The 23,937-nt window shown below is 43.2% G+C and overlaps 1 protein-coding gene across 4 annotated transcripts in view; it reads right to left on the bottom strand.

Moving 5' to 3' along the window:
- The window catches only part of LOC134355119 (pre-B-cell leukemia transcription factor 1-like), a 537,574-nt gene that overhangs the window by 131,926 nt on the left and 381,711 nt on the right, over positions 1-23,937 (bottom strand). For all 4 annotated transcript variants that reach the window (XM_063064869.1, XM_063064872.1, XM_063064870.1 and 1 more), the window contains exon 3: positions 7,449-7,699. In XM_063064869.1, coding sequence (XP_062920939.1) covers positions 7,449-7,699 — 251 coding nt within the window. The remainder of the gene's footprint in view (positions 1-7,448; positions 7,700-23,937) is intronic.

The raw sequence follows: 23,937 nt of genomic DNA, 5'->3' as shown, positions 1-23,937 counted from the left end.
TTAGTGATAAGCATAAAAACACGTAAAACGGGGGCTAAGCACATTGCCTTGTAACGCACCTGTGTTGATGGTGGTTGTAGAAGAGATCTTGTTGCCAATCTGTACTCACTGGGGACTGCAATTGAGGAAATGAACTGGAGCTTATTGATTAGTTTCAAAAAGATGGTAGTATTGAATACTGAGCTGTGGTTAATGAAGAGCATCCTAATGTATGCATCTTTACTGTACAGATGTTCCAAAGTTGAGTGGTGAGCCAATAAAATGGCATCTGCTGTTGACATGTTGTGATGGTAGGTGTTCAGACTGGTACTTGGAGAGGAATGCCATTGAGGGATAGGAGCCTTATGTGAGAGAATGGGATTAGCATCGGCATGTATCACAATAGTCAGTAATGAGGAGGATCGAAAAGGCCTATTTCTGTGCTGTACAATTCTATGAGAAGTTGTTCAAGGTGAAGTTCAGCAAGGTTAATGAGCATACTAGTGGAGAGGAACTGGTTGGATCTCTGCTTAAGGAAGAAGTGGAGAGCCCTCAGCCACTCCCTTTGTGGGATAAATGTGGTGGGAGGGCAAAGGGACTGTGGGGGTGACACTGGGGTGGAGGGGTGAGTGTGGGACTTTAGGGACTGAGTTGCATCATGTATTGTATTATCATCTTGTGCGTACACAGGATTTCCCATAGGTGCGAGGGGTTGTGATGATGTATTGGGAAGGTGGGTGTGGAAGCTCTTATCCTGCAGTTGATCTGTCTCCAGCACTGGAACACCCATCAATCCCCTAAATCACCGCCGATGGTATCAACACTGTGGCCGGACACCTATTTACCCTATACCCATGTCTCTGCCCAGCCCCAGCTCCAGCCAAGAAAACCAATACAGATGCTGCAAATATGACAAAAAGAGAAAATATAGGAGAACTCCAGCAGGTCAAGGAAACAGTGCTCTCCACTTAACATTTATGAATGAACATATATTTTCCCAAATGTTTGACTGCAATGATATGGGTGATTCTATATCATTGAAAAACAGTCAGGAGCTCACTGTACATGGTTTACAGTGATTCCTCTTTCAGTTCTTCTCTGTCTTCTTTACAGCAGAGAATAAGAACACTCAACTGTCAGGATGAGATTCCTCCTCCAATTAATACCTTCCAAAACAGATTAACAGTCCGTTCCCCTCAAAGCCATTTGTGGGATCATGCCATGCAAAAAATGGTCATCACCTGACAGATGTGGCAAACAACTTCCCTTACAGTAATGCTAGAGACATGGAACACTTTGAGGTATTTCTGTGGAATGTCTTGAGACAAGCCTGTGCACATTTAATTGAATGCATTGTCAGAAAATATTTGGTAAATCTCTTTTCATCTTCTCCCAAGCACTTGACACACTGAAGTGAATCTTAGCGAAATACTCCTCTCAGTAATCTGTAAGTGTCATCACTGTGATGAGAACTTCAAACTAAAATACTCTACCCTTTCTTCCTCAGATCAAATTTTAAATAGGATGCTTACATCGAATTTAACATGAACCTTTGTTAGTTTCTTTCAGTTTAGTGTCTCGGTTAATGCGATATGTAAACATAGCTTTCTAAGGACCTTGGGGCACTTCTCTACATATGTGGGTCCACATTTTCTGTTTTCATCAGCCCTTCCTCTCTCAGAGTGAAGCAGAGACTCTCACCAGCCAGGTGAGCAATAGATAAACCAAGGTGCAACACACAAGATACTGGGGTACCTCAGTGGGTCAGGTAGCATCTGTGGAAGGAAATGTAATATCAACATTTAAAAGCGATAGCCTTAGATCTTCACCCAAAACATCAACTGTCCATTTCCTCCTTCATCTTGATCCTTGCTTCAGGTTCCAGTGCCTGCAGTCACCAGAGGGAAATAATCAGTCAATATTTCAGGCCAGGAATTGAATTGAACTGACTTTATTTATTTCTTTCACATACTTCACATACATGAGAAGTAAAAATCTTTATGTTACGTCTCCGTCTGAACGTGCAATGTGCAATTATAGAACATAGAACATAGCCCAGCGCAGTACAGGCCCTTTGGCCCATAATGTTGTGCTGACCCTTAAACCCTGCCTCCCATAATAACCCCCCACCTTAAATTCCTCCTTATAACTTGTCTAGTAGTCTCTTAAATTTCACTAGTGTATCTACCTCCACCACTGACTCAGGCAGTGCATTCAACGCGGCAAATACTCTCTGAGTAAAAAACCTTCCTCTAATATCCCCCTTGAACTTCCCACCCCTTACCTTAAAGCCATGTCCTCTTGTATTGAGCAGTGGTGCCCTGGGGAAGAGGCACTGTCTGTCCACTCTATCTATTCCTCTTAATATCTTGTACACCTCTATCATGTCTGCTCTCATCCTCCTTCGCTCCAAAGAGTAAAGTCCTAGCTCCCTTAATCTCTGATCATAATGCATACTTTCTAAACCAGGCAGCATCCTGGTAAATCTCCCCTGTACCCTTTCCAATGCTTTCACATCCTTCCTATAGTGAGGCGACCAGAACTGGACACAGTACTCCAATTGTGGCCGAACCAGAGTCTTATAGAGCTGCATCGATACCTCGCAACTCTTAAACTCTATCCCTCGACTTATGAAAGCTAACACCCCATAAGCTTTCTTAACTACCCTATCCACCTGTGAGGCAACTTTCAGGGATCTGTGGACGTGTACCCCCAGATCCCTCTGCTCCTCCACACTACCAAGTATTCTGCTATTTACTTTGTACTCTGCCTTGGAGTTGCCCTTCCAAAGTGTACCACCTCACACTTCTCTGGGTTGAACTCCATCTGCCACTTCTCAGCCCACTTCTGCATCCTATCAATGTCTCTCTGCAATCTTCGACAATCCTCTATATTATCATAGTCATAGTCATACTTTATTGATCCCGGGGGAAATGGTTTTCGTTACAGTTGCACCATAAATAATAAATAGTAATAGAACCATAAATAGTTAAATAGTAATATGTAAATTATGCTAGTAAATTATGAAATAAGTCCAGAACCAGCCTATCGGCTCAAGGTGTCTGACCCTCCAAGGGAGGAGTTGTAAAGTTTGATGGCCACAGGCAGGAATGACTTCCTATGACGATCTGTGCTGCATCTCGGAGGAATGAGTCTCTGGCTGAATGTACTCCTGTGCCCAACCAATACATTATGTAGTGGATGGGAGACATTGTCCAAGATGGCATGCAACTTGGTCAGCATCCTCTTTTCAGACACCACCGTGAGAGAGTCCAGTTCCATCCCTACAACATCACTGGCCTTACGAATGAGTTTGTTGATTCTGTTGGTGTCTGCTACCCTCAGCCTGCTGCCCCAGCACACAACAGCAAACATGATAGCACTGGCCACCACAGACTCGTAGACCATCCTCAGCATCGTCCGGCAGATGCTAAAGGACCTCAGTCTCCTCAGGAAATAGAGACGGCTCTAACCCTTCTTGTAGACAGCCTCAGTGTTCTTAGACCAGTCCAGTTTATTGTCAATTCGTATCCCCAGGTATTTGTAATCCAGAACACCACCAACCTTTGTGTCATCTGCAAACTTGCCAACCCACCCTTCTACTCTTCTAACGAGGGAGGAGAAGATAGCGGTGCAACGCAGCGCACGTGGCCGTTCCGAATGAATATTGTATGTGTTAACTAGGGGACCATGCACTATCTGGATTTGATGGAGACAGTGTGCATGGAAGAACACCTGAAGAAACTTCTGAAATGCCTGCTTCGCTGCGGCTGCTACTGTGCGATCGAAAATCTCCGGAGGGGGAGGCCCAAATCCTTGGCTTTGCCTATTGCCTGTTGCTGGGGCCGGGGTCCAAGCGCTCAGCGGAGATGGTGTTCGGTGCTCGGTGTCGGAGAGCTGGTCGGAGGCTCGGAGTTTTCGGACGGACTCAGAGTCGGACTGTGGTCGGATGCTTCCAGGATGCTGCATCGGCAAGTTTGCGGCGCTGGAGGTTTACTGTCTGCGTGGGATGATGGGACTTTCAAGAGACTTTGAGACTTTTACAGTGCCATGGTCTGTTCTTATCAAATTACGGTATTGCTTTGCACTGTTGTAACTATATTTTATAATTATATGGCTTTTGTTAGTTTTTAAGTCGGTTTGTCATGTATTTCTGTGATATCATTCTGGAAAAACATTATATCATTTCTTAATGCATGCATTACTAAATGACAGTAAAAGAGGACTGCATGTCCTCATAATCTACCCACACATCTAGGTCGTTAGTAAAAATCATGAAGAGTAGAGGTCCCAGAACTGATCCTTGTGGGACACCACTAGTCACAACCCTCCAATCTGAATGTACTCCCTCCACCACAACCCTCTGCTTTCTGCAGGCAAGCCAATTCTGAATCCACCTGGCCAAACTTCCCACGATCCCATGCCTTCTGACTTTCTGAATAAGCCTACCGTGTGGAACCTTATTAAATGCCTTACTAAAATCCATGTAGATCACATCCACCACACTATCCTCATCTATATGCCTGGTCACCTCCTCAAAGAACTCTATCAGGCTTGTTAGACATGATCTGCCCTTCACAAAGCCATGCTGACTGTCCCTGATCAGACCATGATTCTCTAAATGCCCATAGATCCGATCTCAGAATCTTTTCCAACAGCTTTCCCACCACAGATGTAAGACTCACTGGTCTATAATTACCCGGACTATCCTTATCCCTATCCCTATCCTCTTTTTTGAGCAAGGGGCAACATTTACCTCCCTCCAATCCTCCGGTACCATTCCCATGGACAACGAGGGCATAAAGATCCTAGCCAGAGGCTCAGCAATCTCTTCCCTTGCTTCGTGGAGCATTCTGGGGAATATTCTGTCAGGCCCCGGGGACTGATCTGTCCTAATGTATTTTAACAACTTCAACACCTCCTCTTCCTTAATATCAACATGCTCCAGAACATCAACCTCACTCATATTGTCCTCACCGTCATCAAGTTCCCTCTCATTGGTGAATAATGAAGAGAAGTATTCATTGAGAACCTTGCTCACTTCCACAGCCTCCAGGCACATCTTCCCACCTTTATCTCTAATCGGTCCTACCTTCACTCCTGTCGTGATTTTGTTCTTCACCTAATTGAAGAATGCCTTAGGGTTTTCCTTTACCCTACTCGCCAAGGCCTTCTCATGTCCCCTTCTTGCTCTCCTCAGCCCCTTCTTAAGCTCCTTTCTTGCTACCCTATATTCCTCAATAGACCCATATGATCCTTGCTTCCTAAGCCTCGTGTATGCAGCCTTCTTCCACCTGACTAGATTTTCCAGCTCACTTGTCATCCATGGTTCCTTCACCCTACCATTCTTTATCTTCCTCACTGGGACAAATTTATCCCTAACATCCTGCAAGAGATCTCTAAACATCAAACACATGTCCATAGTACATTTCCCTGCAAAAACATCATTCCAATTCACACCCACAAGTTCTAGCCTTATAGCTTCATAATTTGCCTTTCCCCAATTAAAAATTTTCCTGTCCTCTCTGATTCTATCCTTTTCCATGATAATGCTTAAGGGTCAGGGAGCAGTGGTTATAGTAACTTATAATAATCTATAATAAATAGAACAGACAATGTAACATAGAAATATACTCAGATCGGCGTGTTAATCAGTCTGATGGCCTGGTGGAACAAGCTCTCCCGAAGCCTGTTGGTCCTGGCTTTTATGCTGCGATACCATTTCCCGGATGGTAGCAGCTGGAATAGATTGTGGTTGGGGTGACTCGGGTCCCCAATGATCCTACGGGTCCTTTTTTTCACACCTGTCTTTGTAAATGTCCTGAATCATGGGAAGTTCACAACTACAGATGCACTGGGCTGTCTGCACCACTCTCTGCAGAGTCCTTGTGATTAAGGGGGGTACAGTTCCCATACCAGGCAGTGATACAGCCCGTCAGGATGCTCTCAATTGTGCCCCTGTAGCAAGTTCATAGGATTTGGGGGCCCATACCAAACTTCCTCAACCAACTGAGGTGAAAGAGGCGCTGTTGTGCCTTTTTCACCACACAGCTGGTGTACAGAGACCATTTGAGGTTCTCGGTGATGTGGATGCCGAGGAATTTGAAGTTGTTTACCCTCTCAACCCCAGATCCATTGATGTCAATAGGGATTAGCCCGTCTCCATCCTCCTGTAATCCACAACCAGCTCCTTTGTTTTTGCAACATTGAGGGAGAGGTTATTTTCTTGACACCACTGTGTCAGAGAGTTGACTTCTTCCCTGTAGGCCACCTTATATTGTTTGAGATTAGGCCAGTCAATGTGGTGTTGTTGGCAAATTTAATTAGCTGATTAGAGCTGTGGGTGGTGACACAGTCATCGGTGTACAAGGAGTAAAGGAGGGGACAGTACACAGCCCTAAGGGTCTCCTGAGACCCGATGAAGAGTTCTGGTGAAGGGTCTTGGCCCGAAACTTTTTCCTCTCCATAGATGTTGCCTGACCTGCTGAGTTCCTCCAGAATTTTGCGTGGGTTGCTCAAGATTTTCAGCATCTGCAGAATCTCTTGAGCCTGTGGTCCTTTTTGTCTCCAGATAAATCAATGTGTACTGATGGTAAAGGGCAGAAGCTGAGCTCGGGGCAGAGGGATGCGATGGTGCTGGGTTAAAGTCGTGTAAAGATGGGTGTACATTGAATCAGTGGGCCCCTAATGGGATGAGCATTTGCAGAAAGCTCCCTCCTGTTGAGGACACTCTCCAAGGAGTTCAGTAAGCCTGTGGTCAGGCATGGAATGAGAGTCTGGGCAGGTGTGCTTTGTGTGGGGTTGGAGGAGTCGGCCTTGTGTTTCAGTGCTTCCTTCCCCTGTGTATGCACATGTACAGGCAGCATTGGGTATCAACAGGAACCCTAAGTGGTTCATTGGTTCAATGTTTCTATTTTATCTCACAGAATGTATACTGTATACTACCTGAAATTCTTACTCTTCAGAGACATCCACAAAAACAGAAAAGAACCCCAAAGAATGAATGACAGAAAAGCATTAGAAACACAAAGCACCCCTCCCCCTCCCATACACAGACAGCACCAATGCATCAACTCTCCCCCCTCCCTCTTCCCCACTTATTTCAGCAGAAAGCATCAGCATCCACCACCCACCAAGCAAGCAATAGCAAAGCCCCCAAAGAGAGACCGTGACCTGTAGTTCACTCAATAATTCAACAAGCCACAGGCTCTCTCTCTCTCTCACGAACAAGGGACAGATAGGTGACGTCCTTTCACAGTGAGAGGGGAGACCTACACTTTTATTCTGAGTTCCCCAACTTGAGAATCGGCAGCAAACTCTCCCCCACCATTGGTGGAATTTATTCTTCCCATTGCCCTCCCTCTCAGAGCACTATTTTGACCTATACCCTGGGTTCACACTCTACCCTCCTGTAGCAGTCGACAAGCTCTATGGGGTAGGCATCTGGTGATGGTGGTTGGCAGGTTTACCTGTTCGTACTTCTCAAGCTCTGTGTGGTAGATCTGCCGGATTTGTGTCAGTTTAGCCCGGTAGTCAGTGTGCTCTGCTGAGTTGTCTGTGCTCGAGCCCCCAGAGGTGGCAGCAGCGGCAGCTGCAGCAGTAGAGGCAGAACCTCCGCCCTTCTCCGGTCCAGCCACACCCTCTGCCAGCAGCATGTTGTCCAGTCGCAGGAGCTGGGGGTCTGGTGGATCCTCTTCCTGTGCTCCCCGAATACTCAACTCTGCAATACAATGCAATGCCTTTTAGTGCACTGAGTAAATCCCCAAGCCCGCCTATCCCCCCTACCCACTCCAGGGAAAGACCAATGGCCACCTGGTTCAATATTACCTAGGACAATCATTGGAAAGGGTATGTCACCAAATTGTCTAAACTTCAGCAGAAGCACCAATGGAAGCATCTTGAGTGAATCCACAATGACAAAACACAGTAATCCCAACGCACAGTAACACAGAGGCTGAATAGCGTAGTGGACACAGCCTGGTCCATCAATGGCACAGCCCTCCCCACAATCTTCAGCACCTGCAGAAGGTGCTCCCTCAAGAAGGCAGCATCTACCATCGAGGATTATCAACCATCTGGGTTATGCCTTTTTTCACTGCTACCATCAAGCAGGAAGTAGAGAAGCCTCAAGTCCCACACTACCAGGTTCAAGAACAGTTACTCTCTTACAACCAAAAGATCCCTGAACCAATCTGCATAACTCTAACACTATCTCAGCAATGGAGCCATACAAATCACCTCTTGCACTAATCTGGAACTGTCTCTGATTGTGTTGTTTAACTTACTTTTTGTTTTGCAGTCTTTTTTTCTTCACTATATATAATCTATGTATAACCGATATCCTGTATTGTCTAAATTGATGTGCTAGTGATGATACCGCAAGTAATTTTTTCTCAGTACCTGTACCTCACTATACTTGTACACAAGAGAATAACTTCAACTTAGCATTTTAGTTGACTAGAGGTTTTAACGATGGGTGATACTACAAGATTCCCAATGTCAATCACTTCCATGGACTAAGAAACAGAGATACTTCACTCATTCGTCTTGGGATTCTGAACCTGCAAATCTGCTGGAAAGAAGTTTTATTTGCATAACTTGTTACCCAAGCTACTCCTTCCTGAGAATTCCCAAACTGGCTCAGGAATTCCTGAAAGGTGTCAAATCTGTCCAGCGAGGGTGGGCTTGGAAGCAGGTGTGCAAGCAATGCAGTGGAAGTTGCATGTCTTGCTCCAACATGATGGCCTTGCTTCAAGCATCAAGTTGGGGCGGTGAAGGCACTGAAATTTTGTGCCACAGGCTGAGCTGAAGAAACACAAATGGCCTTTTTCCTCTGGAGAGCTGATAACTTGAAAGGGAACTTGAATGAGTACCAGTTTGAAGCTGTTTCATGTCACTACACAGTATGTACCAGTGGGCCATAAGGAGCACTCTGACAACATGACCTACAAAAGACACTGCCCACAGAGAAGGACTGTGAAGACAGATCATGTCTACAGAGGCAATGTCTACAGACAGCACAATCCACACTGTTCACAAAGACTACTGTCTAATGAGATCACAATCCAGAGGTCATGTCTAGAGAAGACAATGATTATAATCTCTGCCTACAGAGGGCATTGATTACAGAGGGAGCACCATGTGCTGTACACAATGGACATTGATTACTGAGGTCTCTGTAATTATACTTCTTGCTGCCTCAGGAAAGCAGCGAACATAATCAAAGACCCCTGCCCTCTTCTTTTCTCCCCTTTCAATCAGGCAAAAGATGCAAAAGCTTGAAAACATTTACCAGCAGGCTAAAGGACAGCTTTTGTCCCACTGTGATAAGATTCTTGAGTGGACCTCTTGTACAATAATGATGAACTCTTGACCGCACAGCTCTAACACATCTAAAAATTTGTCAATAACTCAACAATTGTTGGCAGAATCTCAGATAGTAGCAAAGAGATGTTCAAGAGAGTGATAGATGGACTGGCTGACTGGTATCACAACAACGGTCATGTACTCAGTGTCAGTATGACCAAGCAATTGATTGTGGACTTTAGGAAGTGGAAGCTTAGAGAGATCATCAATTAGCATATCCCTTCTGGTTGTTCCACCACAGAAGGTCCAACCTTTCTCTGAGATATACTCTGTCCCCATTATCTGCAAATACACACTCACCAGTCCACATCAAGAGGTCAGCAGTGGAAAGAGTGAGCGGTTTCAAGTTCCTGGGTATCAACATCACTGAAGATCTATCCTGGGCCCAATATATCAATGTAGTTATGAAGAAGGCATGGCAGTGGCTATATTTCATTTGGAGTTTGAGGAGATTTGGTATGTCACCAAAGACTCTAGCAAATTTCTACTGATATCCCATGGAGGGCATCGTCATCTGGTATGGAGGCTCCAATACACAGGGTCAGAAAAAGCTGTAGAGGGTTGTAAACTCAGCCCGCTCCATCATGGGCACTAGTCTCTCCACCATTGAGGACATCTTCAAAAGGCACTGCCCCAAGAAGGCGGCATCCATCATTAAGGACCTTCACCAACCAACACATACCTTATTCTCATTACTACCATCAGGGAGGTTGTACAGCAACCTGAACACCCACACTCAACGTTTAGGAACAACTTCTTCCCCACTGCCATCAGATTTCTGAATGGTCTATGAACCCATGAATATCACCTTACTATTTTGCTCTTTTTATGCACTACCTATTTACTTCCTTTTACTTCATATTGTAACATATAGTAATTTGTTATGCATTGCACTCTACTGCTGATGTAAAACAACATATTTCACAGCATATGTCAGTGAAAATAAACCTGATTCTGATCTCCTTCAAGCAGTCACTGCCTTCCAGGAGGCAGTGGAGCTCCCATCGCTCCACCAGCACTGCACCCACAATTACAGGGTATGTTTGCGCTTGTTACTGGTAATGACCACTTTACAATACTCCAGACATCAAATTGCTCACCTGGAAAGAATTACAAATGAAGCCACCATGAAAGTCCTGAATATTGGGCCCAAACCACTGCATCAGCCCCAGAACCATGCGTGTTCTTACCTCAGTGGCTGATGACCATTCCCAGAGACTGTTCCAAAATACAGCTGCTGGAGGAGATCAGGAAGGCAAGGAAGATCTGTAGAGGCACGGGATTCCTCTGCTTCCACAGATGCTGTCTGGTCTGATGTGTTCCTCCAGCAAAATATTTTGCACTCTAAATTCCAGCATCTACAGTCTCCTGTAGATTTCCAAAGACTGTTGGTAAACTCACCAGTGTTATTCTCCAACAGTCAGTACACTCTAAATCCTTGTCTACAAGTGAGAGTGACATTCATAACAGAGATAACAAAGCAATGCTGATGACACTAAAACATCTTTTGAGCCCATTAATAAGTAGATTAAAAAGCCAAGACACTAAGAAAGGAAAAAATATTAACTAACTAATTCCACTGAAACCCACAAAACAGTGGGGTCAGTTTCAAAACTGGTGTAGCTTTGTAAAATGGCCTTTCTGTTTGAAAACAACGAGCAAAAGAGAGTCACTTGACGAAACAGACCTATTAACTGATGCCTTATTTATATAGGCAATGACTGGTTCATTCAAGAGCATATGTACATATACATGTTGGAAAACAGTTTGAGATGGGATTTGAATCCATGAACAGCAAATTTGAAGATAATGGGGACAGAGTATATCTCAGAGAAAGCTTGGACCTTCTGTGGTGGAACAACCAGAAGGGATATGCTAATTGATGATCTCTCAAGTCTTTTGGTTCCTGTCTCCAGTAAATTCCCATTCAGGAAGCAACATCTTAGCCTTGAACAGCAACCATGAAACAACTGATCTCCTAGGGTCATAGAACACTACGGCAAAGAGAGAATCCATTTGGCCTATCTAAACCATGCTGAAGCATTAATCTGCCCAGTCCCATTGACCTGCACCCAGACCATAGCCCTCCATACCCCTCCCATCCATGTACCGATCCAAGTTTCTCCTAAATGTTGAAATCGAACCCACATCCACCACTTGCACCTGCAGCTCTTTCTATGCTCTCACCACCCTCTGAGTGAAGGAGTTTCCCCTCATGTTTTCCTTAAACACTCCACCTTTCACCCTTAACCCATGACCTCCAGTTGTAGCTTCACCCAACCTCAGTGGAGAAACCTGCTTGCATTTACACTATCTGTATCCCTCATAATTTTGTATACTTTTATTAAACCTCCCCTCAATCTTCTACATTCTAGGGAATAAGGTCCAACCTTATTGAACCTTTCCCTATAACACAGGTACTCAAGTCCCAGCAACACCCTTGTAAATTTTTTCTGCACACTTTAAATCTTATTTTCATCTTTCCTGTAGGTAGGTGACCAAAACTGCACACAATACTCCAAATTAGGCCTCACTAATGTCTTATACAATTTTAATATACATCCCAACTCCTGTACTCCGTACTTTGATTTACAAAGATTAATGTGCTGAAAGCTTTCTCTATAATCCTATCTACATGTGATGCCACTTTCAATGAATTATGGATCTGTATACCTAGATCTCTGTGTTCTACTGCACAGCTCAGTGCCCGATCACTCACCATGTAAGACCTACCCTGCTTGGCCAATCCTGATGTCATCTGCAAATTTGCTGATCCAGTTAACCACATTATCATCCACATTATTGATATAGATGTCAAACAACAACGGACCCAACACTGATCCCTGCAACGCTAGTGCAAAAATTGCAGGGGCTCTAGCAGAGATATTTAAATCATCCTTAGCAACAGGTGAGGTACTAGAGGATTGGGGGTTAGCTAATGTTATTCTGCCTCCAGTCAGAGAAGCAACCATTCTACACCACTCTTTGGTTTTCCCCCAAAGCCAATGACTAAACCAATTTACTACCTCATCGTGAATGCCAAGCAACTAAACCTTGTTGACCAACTTCCCATGCAGGACCTTATCCATGTAGACAAAATTCACTGCCTTGCCTTCATCAAAATTCCTGGTAATTTCCTCAAAAAACTCTTGAAATTGACTGGACATGACATACCATGCACAAAGCCATGTTGACTGTTCCTAATCAGTTTTCGTCTATCGAAATACTTATATATCTAGTAGCTTAGAATACCTTTCAATAACTTTCCCACTTCTGATGTCGGGCTCACCAGCCTATAATTCCCCAATTTATTCTTGGAGCCTTTCATGAACAGTGGAACAATATTAGCTAACCTCTAATCCTCCGGCACCTGACCTTTCACTAAGGGCTATTTAAATATCTTTCCTAGGGTCCCTGTAATGTCTGCATTTGCCTCCTACAGGGTCTGAAGGGACACCTTGTCAGGCCCTGGGGATTTATTCTCTCTAATTTGCCTCAAGACAGCATACACCTTTTCCTCTGTAATCTGAAAAGGGTCCACAACCTCGCTGCTACATTGCCTCACATCTTTAGATTTTGCATCCATCTCCTGAGTAAATACAGATGCAAAAAATGAACTTAAGATCAATTTAACATCTCTTTTGACTCCATGCATAGATTAACATTCTGATCTTCCAGAGGACCAATTTTGTCCCTTGCAATCCTTTTGCTCTTAATATATTTGTAGAAGCCCTTAGGATTCTCCTTCAGCTTGTCTGCAAGAGCAATTTCATGCCTCCTTTAGCCCTGATTTCCTTCTTAAGCGTTCTCTTGCATTTCTTATACTTATGAAGTACCTCATTTGTTCCTATACCCACTATGTACCTCCTTTTTTTAACCAGGGCTTCAATATTTCTTGTTATCTTGTTATTCTTATTCTTGCCTTTTATTCTGAAAGGCACATACAAGCTTAGTACTCTCAAGCTTTCACCTTTGAAGGCCTGTCACTTACCAAGTACACCTTTGCCAGTAAACAGCTTGTCTCAATCCACACTTGCCAGATCCTTTCTGATACCAGCAAAATTGGCCTTTCTCCAATGAAGAGTATCAACCCGAGGACCAGACCTATCCTTTTCCAAAATAACTTGAAACTAATGGCATTAGATCACCAGATGCAAAGTGTTCCCCTTCACAAACCTTTATCACCTGCCCTGTCTCATTCCATAATAGGAGATCTAGTATTGCACTCTCTCTTATTAGGATTTTGATATATTTACTGTATTAAGGAAATTTTCCTGAACACATATGTCGAACTCTTAACCCATCCCATCCAGTTCTTTAACAGTAAATATGTGGAAAGTTAAAATCACCTACTAACACAACTGTATGTTTCTTGCAACAGTCTACGATCTTTCTACAAACCCTGTGGACTGCTGAGTTGTCCATATTATAACTCCATTAACATGGTCATAAATTTCTTATCCTCGGTTCTACCTATAAAACTCTTCAGATGAACTCTCTAGTCTGTCCTGTCTGAACACTGCAGTGACATTTTCTCTGACTTCTTTAATTCCACCCACTTTATCACATCTAAAACAACAGAACCCTGGAACACTGAGCTGCCAGTCCTGCCCCTCCTGCAACCAAGTCTCACTAATGGCGTAATTCCACATGCTGATCCATGCCTAAGCTCACCCACCTTTCCTATGATACTCCTTGCATTGAAATATACGTACCCAGGACATTAGTCCCACCTTTCCTGACTTTGTATGTAGGCTTAACATCTTTCTTCACAACCACGCCACTATGTGTTCTGATGCACTGGTTCTGCAACCCCCTTGTGCAGTACAAGCAAACCTTACCACTAGGCTATTAGATCCCCTCCAGCTCATGTGCAGACCATCCCTTCTGTACAGGTCCCACCTTTCCTGGAAGAGAGCCAAATAATACAAAAATCTAAAGCCCTCCTTTCTGCACCAACTCCTTAGCTATGTGTTAAACTGTATGATCTTCCTGTTTTATGTAGGAACAAGTTTCTAGATCTAAGGTTTTGAATATTTATAGTTCTGAATTTTCCGAAGCATCTGATAACAGAATATACTAATACTGTGGCACAGCTAGTAGATCTGTTGCCTCACAGGTCACATGAAAAAGCCTTGATCCTAACTTCTATCTGTGTGGAGTTTGCATGTTCTCCTTAAGACCACAGGGTTTCTCCAGAGTGCTCCACTTTCCTCTCAGATCCCAAAGACATGCAGGTTGTAAGTTGTTCAGCTGTTGTAAGCTGCCCTGGTTTGTAGGGGAGTGATATAATCGGGTGGGGGGGGGGAGAATATGGAGTTGATGCCAATGTGGGGAGAATAAAACAGGATTAGTGGAAATGGGTGGTTGACTGCAGGACCGGGTTTCCACACATTGTCCTATCATTTTACCATTGGTTCAGAGTATTCCCACTAATATCGTGCCTTTCACATGTTTGACCTCTCAAGGAGATCCCCAAGACTAAATCTTGCACTAAGCCTCAAAATTAAAACATTTAACCGCAATTTTGTGTAAGGGTGCATGTTCAGAGTGTCAGAGAAAAGAAAATTAGTGGAAAGGAAGAGTTGGAGGGAATGACTATCAGTTATGACCCATGTAAAGCCACCAACACTGAAGGGATTAAATCTGGTTTCTTAAGAGGCTAAATGTCAGGGAGCTTAGATTGCCTTTGAATTATCAGTATTGAACCAAGTCTATACAGACCATCAAGAGCCTATCAACGCTATGCATGGTAAAGATATCAGATCTATCTAAAGAGGAATTGGCATCTCATGGTAGATGCACTGGCCACATTATACATACAGTCCAAGGAGTCAAAACAGCCTCATGTTATAAATTTCAGAAATTGTATAAAATTATTAGTCTCATGGGAGATTAGTCTAGTGGATGTTAATGGCTTTGTCAAAGGCAGGTCATGCCTTATGACCTTGAATGAATTTTTTGAGGATGTGACGAAACACATTGATGAAGGTAGAGCTGTAGATGTAGTGTATATGGATTTCAGCAAGGCATTTGATAAGGTACCCTATGCAAGGCTTATTGAGAAAGTAAGGAGGCATGGGTTCCAAAGGGACATTGCTTTGTGGATCCAGAACTGGCTTGCTCACTGAAGGCAAAGAGTGGTTGTAGGCGGGTCATATTCTGCATGGAGGACGGTGACCAGTGGAGTGCCTCGGGGATCTGTTCTGGGACCTCTTCGTGATTTTTATAAATGACCTAGTTGAGGAAGTGGAGGGATGGGTTAGTAAATTTGCTGATGACACAAAGGTTGGAGGTGTTGTGGATAGGGTGGAGGGCTGTCAGAGGTTACAGCAGAAATTAATAGGATGCAAAACTGGGCTGAAAAGTGGCAGTTGGAGTTCAACCCAGATAAGTGTAAGGTGGTTCATTTTGGTAGGTCAAATATGATGGCAGAATATAGTATTAATGGTAAGACAGTGTGGAGGATCAGAAGGATCTTGGGATCCAAGTCCATAGGACACTCAAAGCTGCTGCGCAGGTTGACTCCATGGTTAAGAAGGCAGACAGTGCATTGGCCTTTATCAACTGTGGGATTGAACTTAAGAGCCGAGAGGTAATGTTACAACCATAGTTCCCTCTAAGCTGTGTGCGTGTGCATGCATACGTGTTTTTCAACCAGTGCACAAAGGAAATTAATGTGTGCATAAAAGGTTAGTTACCTCAAATAATGTAGTAGTTAATAATTATACTTACTCAAAATAATCTCTTAGCTAACTGTTTCTGTTAACTAGTTAGTCGGTTTATCAAATACCACAATGCACGTCACTAATTTACGTCACCTCACCTATCCTGTTCCAGTTTGTAAAGCTGCATCACGGGGGCAGCCATGTTTGGCGGACAGTGTTCATATCGTAAAGTTCACAAAGATCTGTTTCAAATCCTGTAGATGGCTTACTAAGTTTTTATTGGAAAAATATTGATTCACAATGTCGAATTCAAAAGAAGCGAAGGTGTGAAGCGCAAAAGAACTACAAATCTGTTTAAAGTTGAATGGCTTAACAATATAGTAGAAACTGTGACACTGAAAGCTCATGAGGTCATGAACATTCAGCTACGAGAAATATTTATGTATGATTCGGAAACTGGAGTTATCTGTTTGATTTGTTGTCGTGATGTGGAAGTTGCTGGAGAATTTGCTAGTGGAAAGAAGAGGGATGATATTTGGAAACTTGACTTTTTGAAGCGCCATTTGGCAAGTAAATCACATTTGGACTGTGTACAAAAGCTCAGGCAACAGAACCTGTCATTACCCGTTACAGGAGTGCTACGCATGTTACGGTTGAGTGTAGATGAGCGAGAGCAAAAATGATCAAACTCAGAGGAGATCTAATTTGAGGTACTAGAATGGTCAGCTTTTGATTTCTCCATAATTGCAGACCTCACATTTGGCAATGAACAAGTTAATGCCTTATGTCTAAAATATCATGAATTTCTAGCTGAAAATATTGTAACAGTTTAATGATTTCAAATTTTCCGTGCAAGAAAAAATTAAATCCAAACCGATTTCAAACTTTGCTCAAATAGTGGCATTTGTACTTCAAAATGAACAGATTTGTGACCTTGCATGATTGATGGACATTGGGGGAACCTTTCTTGTGTCTAGTGCGGACTGTGAATGAGGTTTTAGCCTAATGAATCAACTCAAAAACAAGCTGAGAAATCGTTTAGGTGAATGTCATTTGGATATGTTAATGAGAATCAAAGGCTATCAATAGGATGGAAGTTCTATTAGTCGAGATAGAGTTTACTAAGAATGGGTAAATGCCAAAGACAGGAGAGAGAAAAACTAACTGAGTGACTTAAATATGATAAAAATTAAATATCTCCAACCTGATGGTATGAACATTGAGTTCTCTAACTTCCGTTAATGCCCCTCCCCCCCGTCGTGTCCCATCCCTTATTTATTTGTTTGTTTGGTTGTTTATTTATTTATTTATTTATTTATTTATTTTCTTTCCCCTTTTTTCTCTCTTTTTTTGTCCCTTTCACTATAACTCCTTGCCCATCCTCTGGGCTTCCCCCCAACCTCTTCGCAGGCCTCCCGTCCCATGATCCTCTCTCTTCTCCAGCCTCGTATCCCTTTTCCCAATCAGCTTTCCAGCTCTTGGGTCCATCTCTACCCTCCTGTCTTCTCCTATCATTTCGGATCTCCCCCTCCCCCTCCCACTTTCAAATCTCTTACTATCTCTTCTTTCAGTTAGTCCTGACAAAGGGTGTCGGCCCGAAACGTCGACTGCACCTCTTCCTCTAGATGCTGCCCGGCCTGCTGTGTTCACCAGCATTTTTTGTGTGTGTGATATAAATATGTATGTTATTTTGGTGTTCTTCTCTGCAGTTTTATGTCAAATATTTTGTAAACCAACATAAACTGTCCCATGTGTGCATTCAGTGCGTACATACTTTTGTCACAGGAAAAAAATTTGCACAACATAAGATTTTTTCGCACACTGACTACTAAAAATTAGAGGGAACATTGGTTACAACTATATAGGACCCTGGTCAGACCTCACTTGGAGTATTGTGCTCAGTTCTGGTCACCTCGCTACAGGAAGGATGTGGAAACTATAGAAAGGGTGCAAAGGAGATTTACTAGAATGTTGCCTGGATTGGGGAGCATACCCTATGAGAATAGATTGAGTAAACTTGGCCTTTTCTCCTTGGAGCGACAGAGGATGAGAGGTGACCTGATAGAGGTGTATCAGATGATGAGAGGTATTGATCGTGCGGATAGGCAGAGTCTTTTTCCCAGGGCTGAAATGGCTAACATGAGAGGGCACAGTTTTAAGGTGCTTGGAAGTAGATTCAGAGGAAATGTCAGAGGTAAGTTTTTTTACGCAGAGAGTGGTGAGTACCTGGGATGGGCTGCCGGCAACGGTGGTGAAGGCAGATACGATAGGGTCTTTGAAAAGACTCCTGGATAGGTGCATGGAGCTTAAAAAAATAGAGGGCTATGGTAACCCTAGGTAAATTCTAAAGTAAGTACATGTTTGGCACAGCATTGTGGGACAAAGGGCCTATATTGTGTTGTAGGTTTTCTATGTTTTTCTATGTTTTCTATACTTGCCCCATGTAGTATATCAGCTCCAATTCTTCTGGAATTATTGGCATCCCAAACAGTGCGTGGCCAGCTGCTCGATCTGGTGATCTATCCCTGGCCATCAGAAACAGCTTACAGCCAATGCTTTCATTTTGACCATACCAAGATGACCAGCATGTAGCTCACAGTTTGTTCGGTATAACAACTCTCTATTCCCACATAAGGCAAGTTCATCCTGGCGCTGGTAAAAAATGGGGGAACCGGTATTTTTGCTGCAGGTTTCAGCCATTTTAGTTGGCCATCAAGACCTGAGACTGTGTGGGGTCTTTTCTGGATCATCTCTGCTGTAATAGGAAGACTTTTGATTTGCATTAAGGAGAATACATCAAGAGGAATGTCCTCTTTTGAAAATTTTTCAGGTATTTCCTTTTCCAAGGGTAAACAGGACAATGCGCCAGCATTTCCATAACTAGTTTTCCTCTGAAATTTGATCTTGTAGTTATCTCCTCCAAGAAACAGAGCCCATCTCTATATTAGTGCTGCTGCTGTAAGTGGAACACACTTCTGTGAATTGAAAATGGACACTAATGGTTGATGATCAGTAATGAGAGTAACCTCTCTCCCATACAAGTACTGACAGGTATATGGAGGAATTTAAGGTGTGGGGTTATATGGGAGGCAGGGTTTAAGGGTTGGCACAACAAGGTGGGCCGAAGGGCCTGTACTGTGCTGTGCTGTTCTATGTTCTATGTACTGGTTGAGACATTTTACAGACTCAAGGCCTCTCTGTCAATCTATGCATAATTTTTTCCTCTGCAGCGGTAAGGGAATGTGATGCAAAGGTGCAAAGGCTATAGGGTACTCATTTCCATCACTCATAACATGTGACATGACTGACCTATAGCATAATGCGAGGCATCACAGCAAGCATCACTGGACAATATGGATCATAATGTGTGGCTACAGTGTCTGATGTCACCATTTCTTTTGTCTTTTGGAAAACCACCTTATGCTGCTTTATCCATACCCATTTCTTCCCAATCTGTAGCAATGACTTCATGGGGTGGATTTCATCCATTTTCTGCCATTTTTTTAACTCAAACATCTCTCTCCCGTCTTGCTTAGAAAAAAAATGTTCTGCACTTCAACAGGTAGGTAGTTGACTCTGGTTTGTTTTTTAACTTACTCATTGCCACTGTTATGGTTTGGAACTCCAGAATCTAATTGAAAGAAAAACACAGGAGCCCAGGAGTGAGCCATGTATCCGTGAAACATAGAACACAGCAATCCCATTTCCTTCTGATACAGCAATCTTGCCCGTCGTCCATCCTCAATCTTGTTCCCCAGTGACTGTACATTTGTTAACAAGATGCTGGGTAGAGGGGGGCTTATTCCTATGTGTTTCAACCTCACTGGACTGACAAAATTCACTTCAGTTAAAACTTCATGCAGTTAAACCCCTAAGCTTTGTTTAGAGACTGCAGCCAATGTCTGAGCATTTTATCAGATATTAAGTTGATTCCTCTTTGTAGATCCATCTCCAGAAAATAGCAAATGAACCCAAATGTATAAAGTCCAAATGTTTGTTAAAGTCTTGCCACACAGCTGCTGCACGTTTGCAGACAACTGCTTAAATTATTGAAGCTGCAGACCTCCTGAAGTTTGAAAGCCTTCATCAACTGTTTGGAAAATAAAATAAAAATCACCCATGACCTTGTTTAAGAGCCCAGCGGGTTAATTTATCACTTTAGGCAGAACATCCATTTGAAATAAATCTATTTGAACACAAGAGCTGTCAGTGGTAAGGGTTAATCTCTCTGCAGTTTATCAACTTCGGCAGCACTTCAACTTAGTGGGTCATATTCTGGTGAAGGGCGTCAGACCTGAAATATTTACTGTCATTCTCTCTCCATAGATGCTGCTGGAATGTTTGCAGCAGTCTGTCTTTGTTTCAGATTTATAGCATCTGCAGTTGTTTGATTGAATTTGATTCAAATAATTTTATATTAATAGAAAAGTTATTGGCACTTCCGAAGATGTGCAATACCTTACTGGTGGATCTTAAGGCAAGAGACTCGACTGAAAACAATAGCTATATTGAAGCATATTCTGGTGAACTATCGCTGCAGACAGCGAGGAGGCAGGTGGAGGTGAAGCTGTTTCGGAGGATGAGCCGTGCGGCACAACATGTTCAAGCTGGGTTTGCAGACAGAGTTCATAAAGGTGGAGTGAGCAATTTAGAGAGCAGTCGGTGTGTAAGAGGTTTGATGTCCATCCATCTAACCTGGGTGCGAGACTGGATCGCTCCAAGCGCCCAGCTGATTTGGTGAGATCGAGAATAGCTTTGGAATGGGCAGCCCAAGCATATTGGGCACCGGGATCTGGGTCCTAGCAAGTGGCTCTGTCTAGTGCTTGAACAACTTAAATGTCAGCCCAGATAGACTGGAAAGCCCAAAGCCCAAGTGTCAGGACAGAGGTGAGTGTTGGGCTAATTTCCCTCACTCTCCGGTAAATGTTCATCCCTTTCTCCGCGGCACTGAGGCTGTGACCTGATCTGGCTGCTGTGTGTTTCTGCTTTGCTGGTGTGATGAACTGGGGGCCGAGACTTGGCTTGGTTCTACTCCAGCTATTCCGGGTACGGAGCTGGGACTCAGTCTGGTTCAGAATGCTGTTGGGTTGCTTCTACTGTTTGCATGGTGTGTGTTTTTTTCTCTCTCTCTCCCTCTCTTTCTCTGCACAGTTCTTTTGGTCATTTTTTAAATTGGGTTATTTTGGTCTTTTACTTTGTGGCTGTCTATAAGCAGACAAATTTCAAGGTGTATAATTTATACATTCTTTGATAATAAATGTGCTTTGAATCTTTGAATTTGAGTAAAATACAAATTTGATATTTAACAGACACTTCTGGGTTTCTGCAGAAAAATAAGCTCAGTTACAAAGTTAAGATTATTTTGCCTGAAGGATAAAAAGAGCAGCCTGAGTGACATGGCTGATAGAGCCTCAGAGGAGCAGAGAACCGGGTTCAATTCCTGCCCTCGGGTGCTCTCTGAGGGGAGTTTGCACAATCTCCCTGTGTCTCTGAGAGTTTCCTCCGGGCTCACCAGATTCTCTCCATAAGTTAATATAAATTGCCCTACTGTGTGGAAATATGGAGAACTCTATGGGCATTTGGGAAAGGTGAATAAAAGGAGATTAATGTAGGATTGGTTAGGTGAGCGCTTCATGCTTGGTACCACAGCAAAGACAGGATTATGAACGGTTAACAGATTTTCAATGATGTATTCTGAACCGAAACAACAGACAGGTGGAGTCTAGGGCAATTCTCATATTCATACTACTTCTTAACGAGACTGTTTCTTATTTTTATGAACACTTTGAGGCTTCTGACTGAATATTCAAACAGAGAGAACAAAAGATTGATTTAAAGACTGTATCTTCCCAACAAACACTGTTTATGATATGTATAAATGATCTCAATAAAAATGGGGAATGGGTGGGTTATTAATTTTGCAGACACTGGACTGGTGTTGTGGATGGTGTTGCTGAAAGGTATAGTGGGATACAGATCAGTTGCATTCCAGCCAGATGTGATGTGTTCTGCTGTGACAGATCAAATGTAAAGAGACACTGTTAATGGCAGGACTCTTGAAAGCATTTTCATACAGAGGATCTTAGGGTACGTCCATAGTTCACTGAAAAAGGCTGCACAGGTTGATAGGGTGGCAAAGAATGCAAATGGCATTCTTGTCTGTATTAGTCAAGGCATTGAGTTCAAGAGTCAGGAAGTTGAGTTGCAGCTTTATAAAATCCTGGTTTGGCCATATCTGGAGTACTGCATTCAGTTTTGGTTGCCCCAGTATAGGAAGAATGTGAAGGCTTTGGAGAGGGTGCAGAATGTTGCCTGGATTAGAGGGCATATGTTCTGGAGTAGTAGAGGCTGATAGAAGTTTATAATATTTTGAGGAGCATTACATCCTAGTCTTCTCAAAATCAATGTTAATGTTGCTTTTGCCTTCCAATGAATAATCCACTGAGTTGTGATTCATGGCCCATGAAAATCCACAAGGCTTTCAGTAGTGATTGAAGTGATGGTCTCTAACTGCCCTGGCAGCCCTGTGGTAGTGATAGCAGCCCTGGGACCTGGGCTGGAAAAGGAGTGCAGAAAGCCAGTAGCTTAGGAAACTGGATAGAGTGAGGGAAGCATGAGTTACACACTTAGCAGGAAAAGCTTAAATGTCCAGCTGATCACCTCCTCACTGCATCAGAAGACAGAGCTCCAGTGGTGACATCTAGATTCAAAGTGTAGCACAGATGAGAGGAAATAGCTGATTGGTAGGTACAATGACAAACAAGAGAAAATCTGGAGATGCTAGAAATCCAAAGCAACACACACAAAATGCTGGAGGAACTCAGCAGGCCAGGCAGCATCTATGGAAAAGAGTACAGTCAATGTTTCGGGCCAAGACCCTTCGGCAGGACTTGGGTAAGGCATTCACAAGGGATGATATGGTTATAACGAGTGTGGTACCTGGAGTAAGGCATTTACAAGAGTGATATGGTTATGACAGGTGTGGTAACTTGGGTAAGGCATTCACAAGGAATGGTATAGTTATGACGGGCGTGGTAACTGGGGTAAGGCATTCACAAGGAATGGTATCATGATAACAAGTGTGGTAACTCGGGTAAGGCATTCACAAGGAATGGTATCATGATAACAAGTGTGGTAACTTGGGTAAGACATTCACAAGGAATGGTATCATGATAACAAGTGTGGTAACTTGGGTAAGACATTCACAAGGAATGGTATAGTTATGACGGGCGTGGTAACTGGGGTAAGGCATTCACAAGGAATGGTATCATGATAACAAGTGTGGTAACTCGGGTAAGGCATTCACAAGGAATGGTATCACAATAACAAGTGTGGTAACTGGGGTAAGTCATTCACAAGGTATAGCTACAAAGAGTGTGGTAAAACAGAGGAACCTGGAAATACCGATTCATAATTCCTTGAAAGTGGCATCACAGGTAGATGGGGTCATAAAGAGAGATTTTAGCATATTGCCCTTCATATATCAGGACATTGAATACAGAAGTTGGGACGTTAAGCTGAAGGTGTACAAGACACTGGCAAGGCCGAGTTTGGACTATCGTGTGCAGTTTGTTCAGAAACTTTTAGATAGGCATATGATGACAGAAAAATCGGGGCTAAATAGGAGGGAAGAGTTAGATTTATCTTACAGTTGGCTAAAAGACCGTCTTTTCCCCTCATATTGGGTGAGGCAATAATTGAAGTTCACCGGTTAATGGTGAAAGATGCTACTTCCTCTCTTCTGTGCTACACTTTAAATACTTGAAGGGAAATGTCTTCACTCAGAGGATGAAGAGTGTGGAACAGTTCGGGTTAAAAACAGCAATGCTTCACTTAATTGCAATGGAATGAGGAAAGAGTTGGTTAAAGTGGACTGGGCCTTAGAGTTTCAGGAAAGATGGAAGACGAGCAGTAGCAGAGGTGA

Source organism: Mobula hypostoma, chromosome 12 (assembly GCF_963921235.1).
Source record: "Mobula hypostoma chromosome 12, sMobHyp1.1, whole genome shotgun sequence".
NCBI classification, from domain to species: domain Eukaryota; kingdom Metazoa; phylum Chordata; class Chondrichthyes; order Myliobatiformes; family Myliobatidae; genus Mobula; species Mobula hypostoma.
Note: the sequence above shows the minus strand (reverse complement) of the source record. Positions and strands in the feature narration are given on the sequence as shown.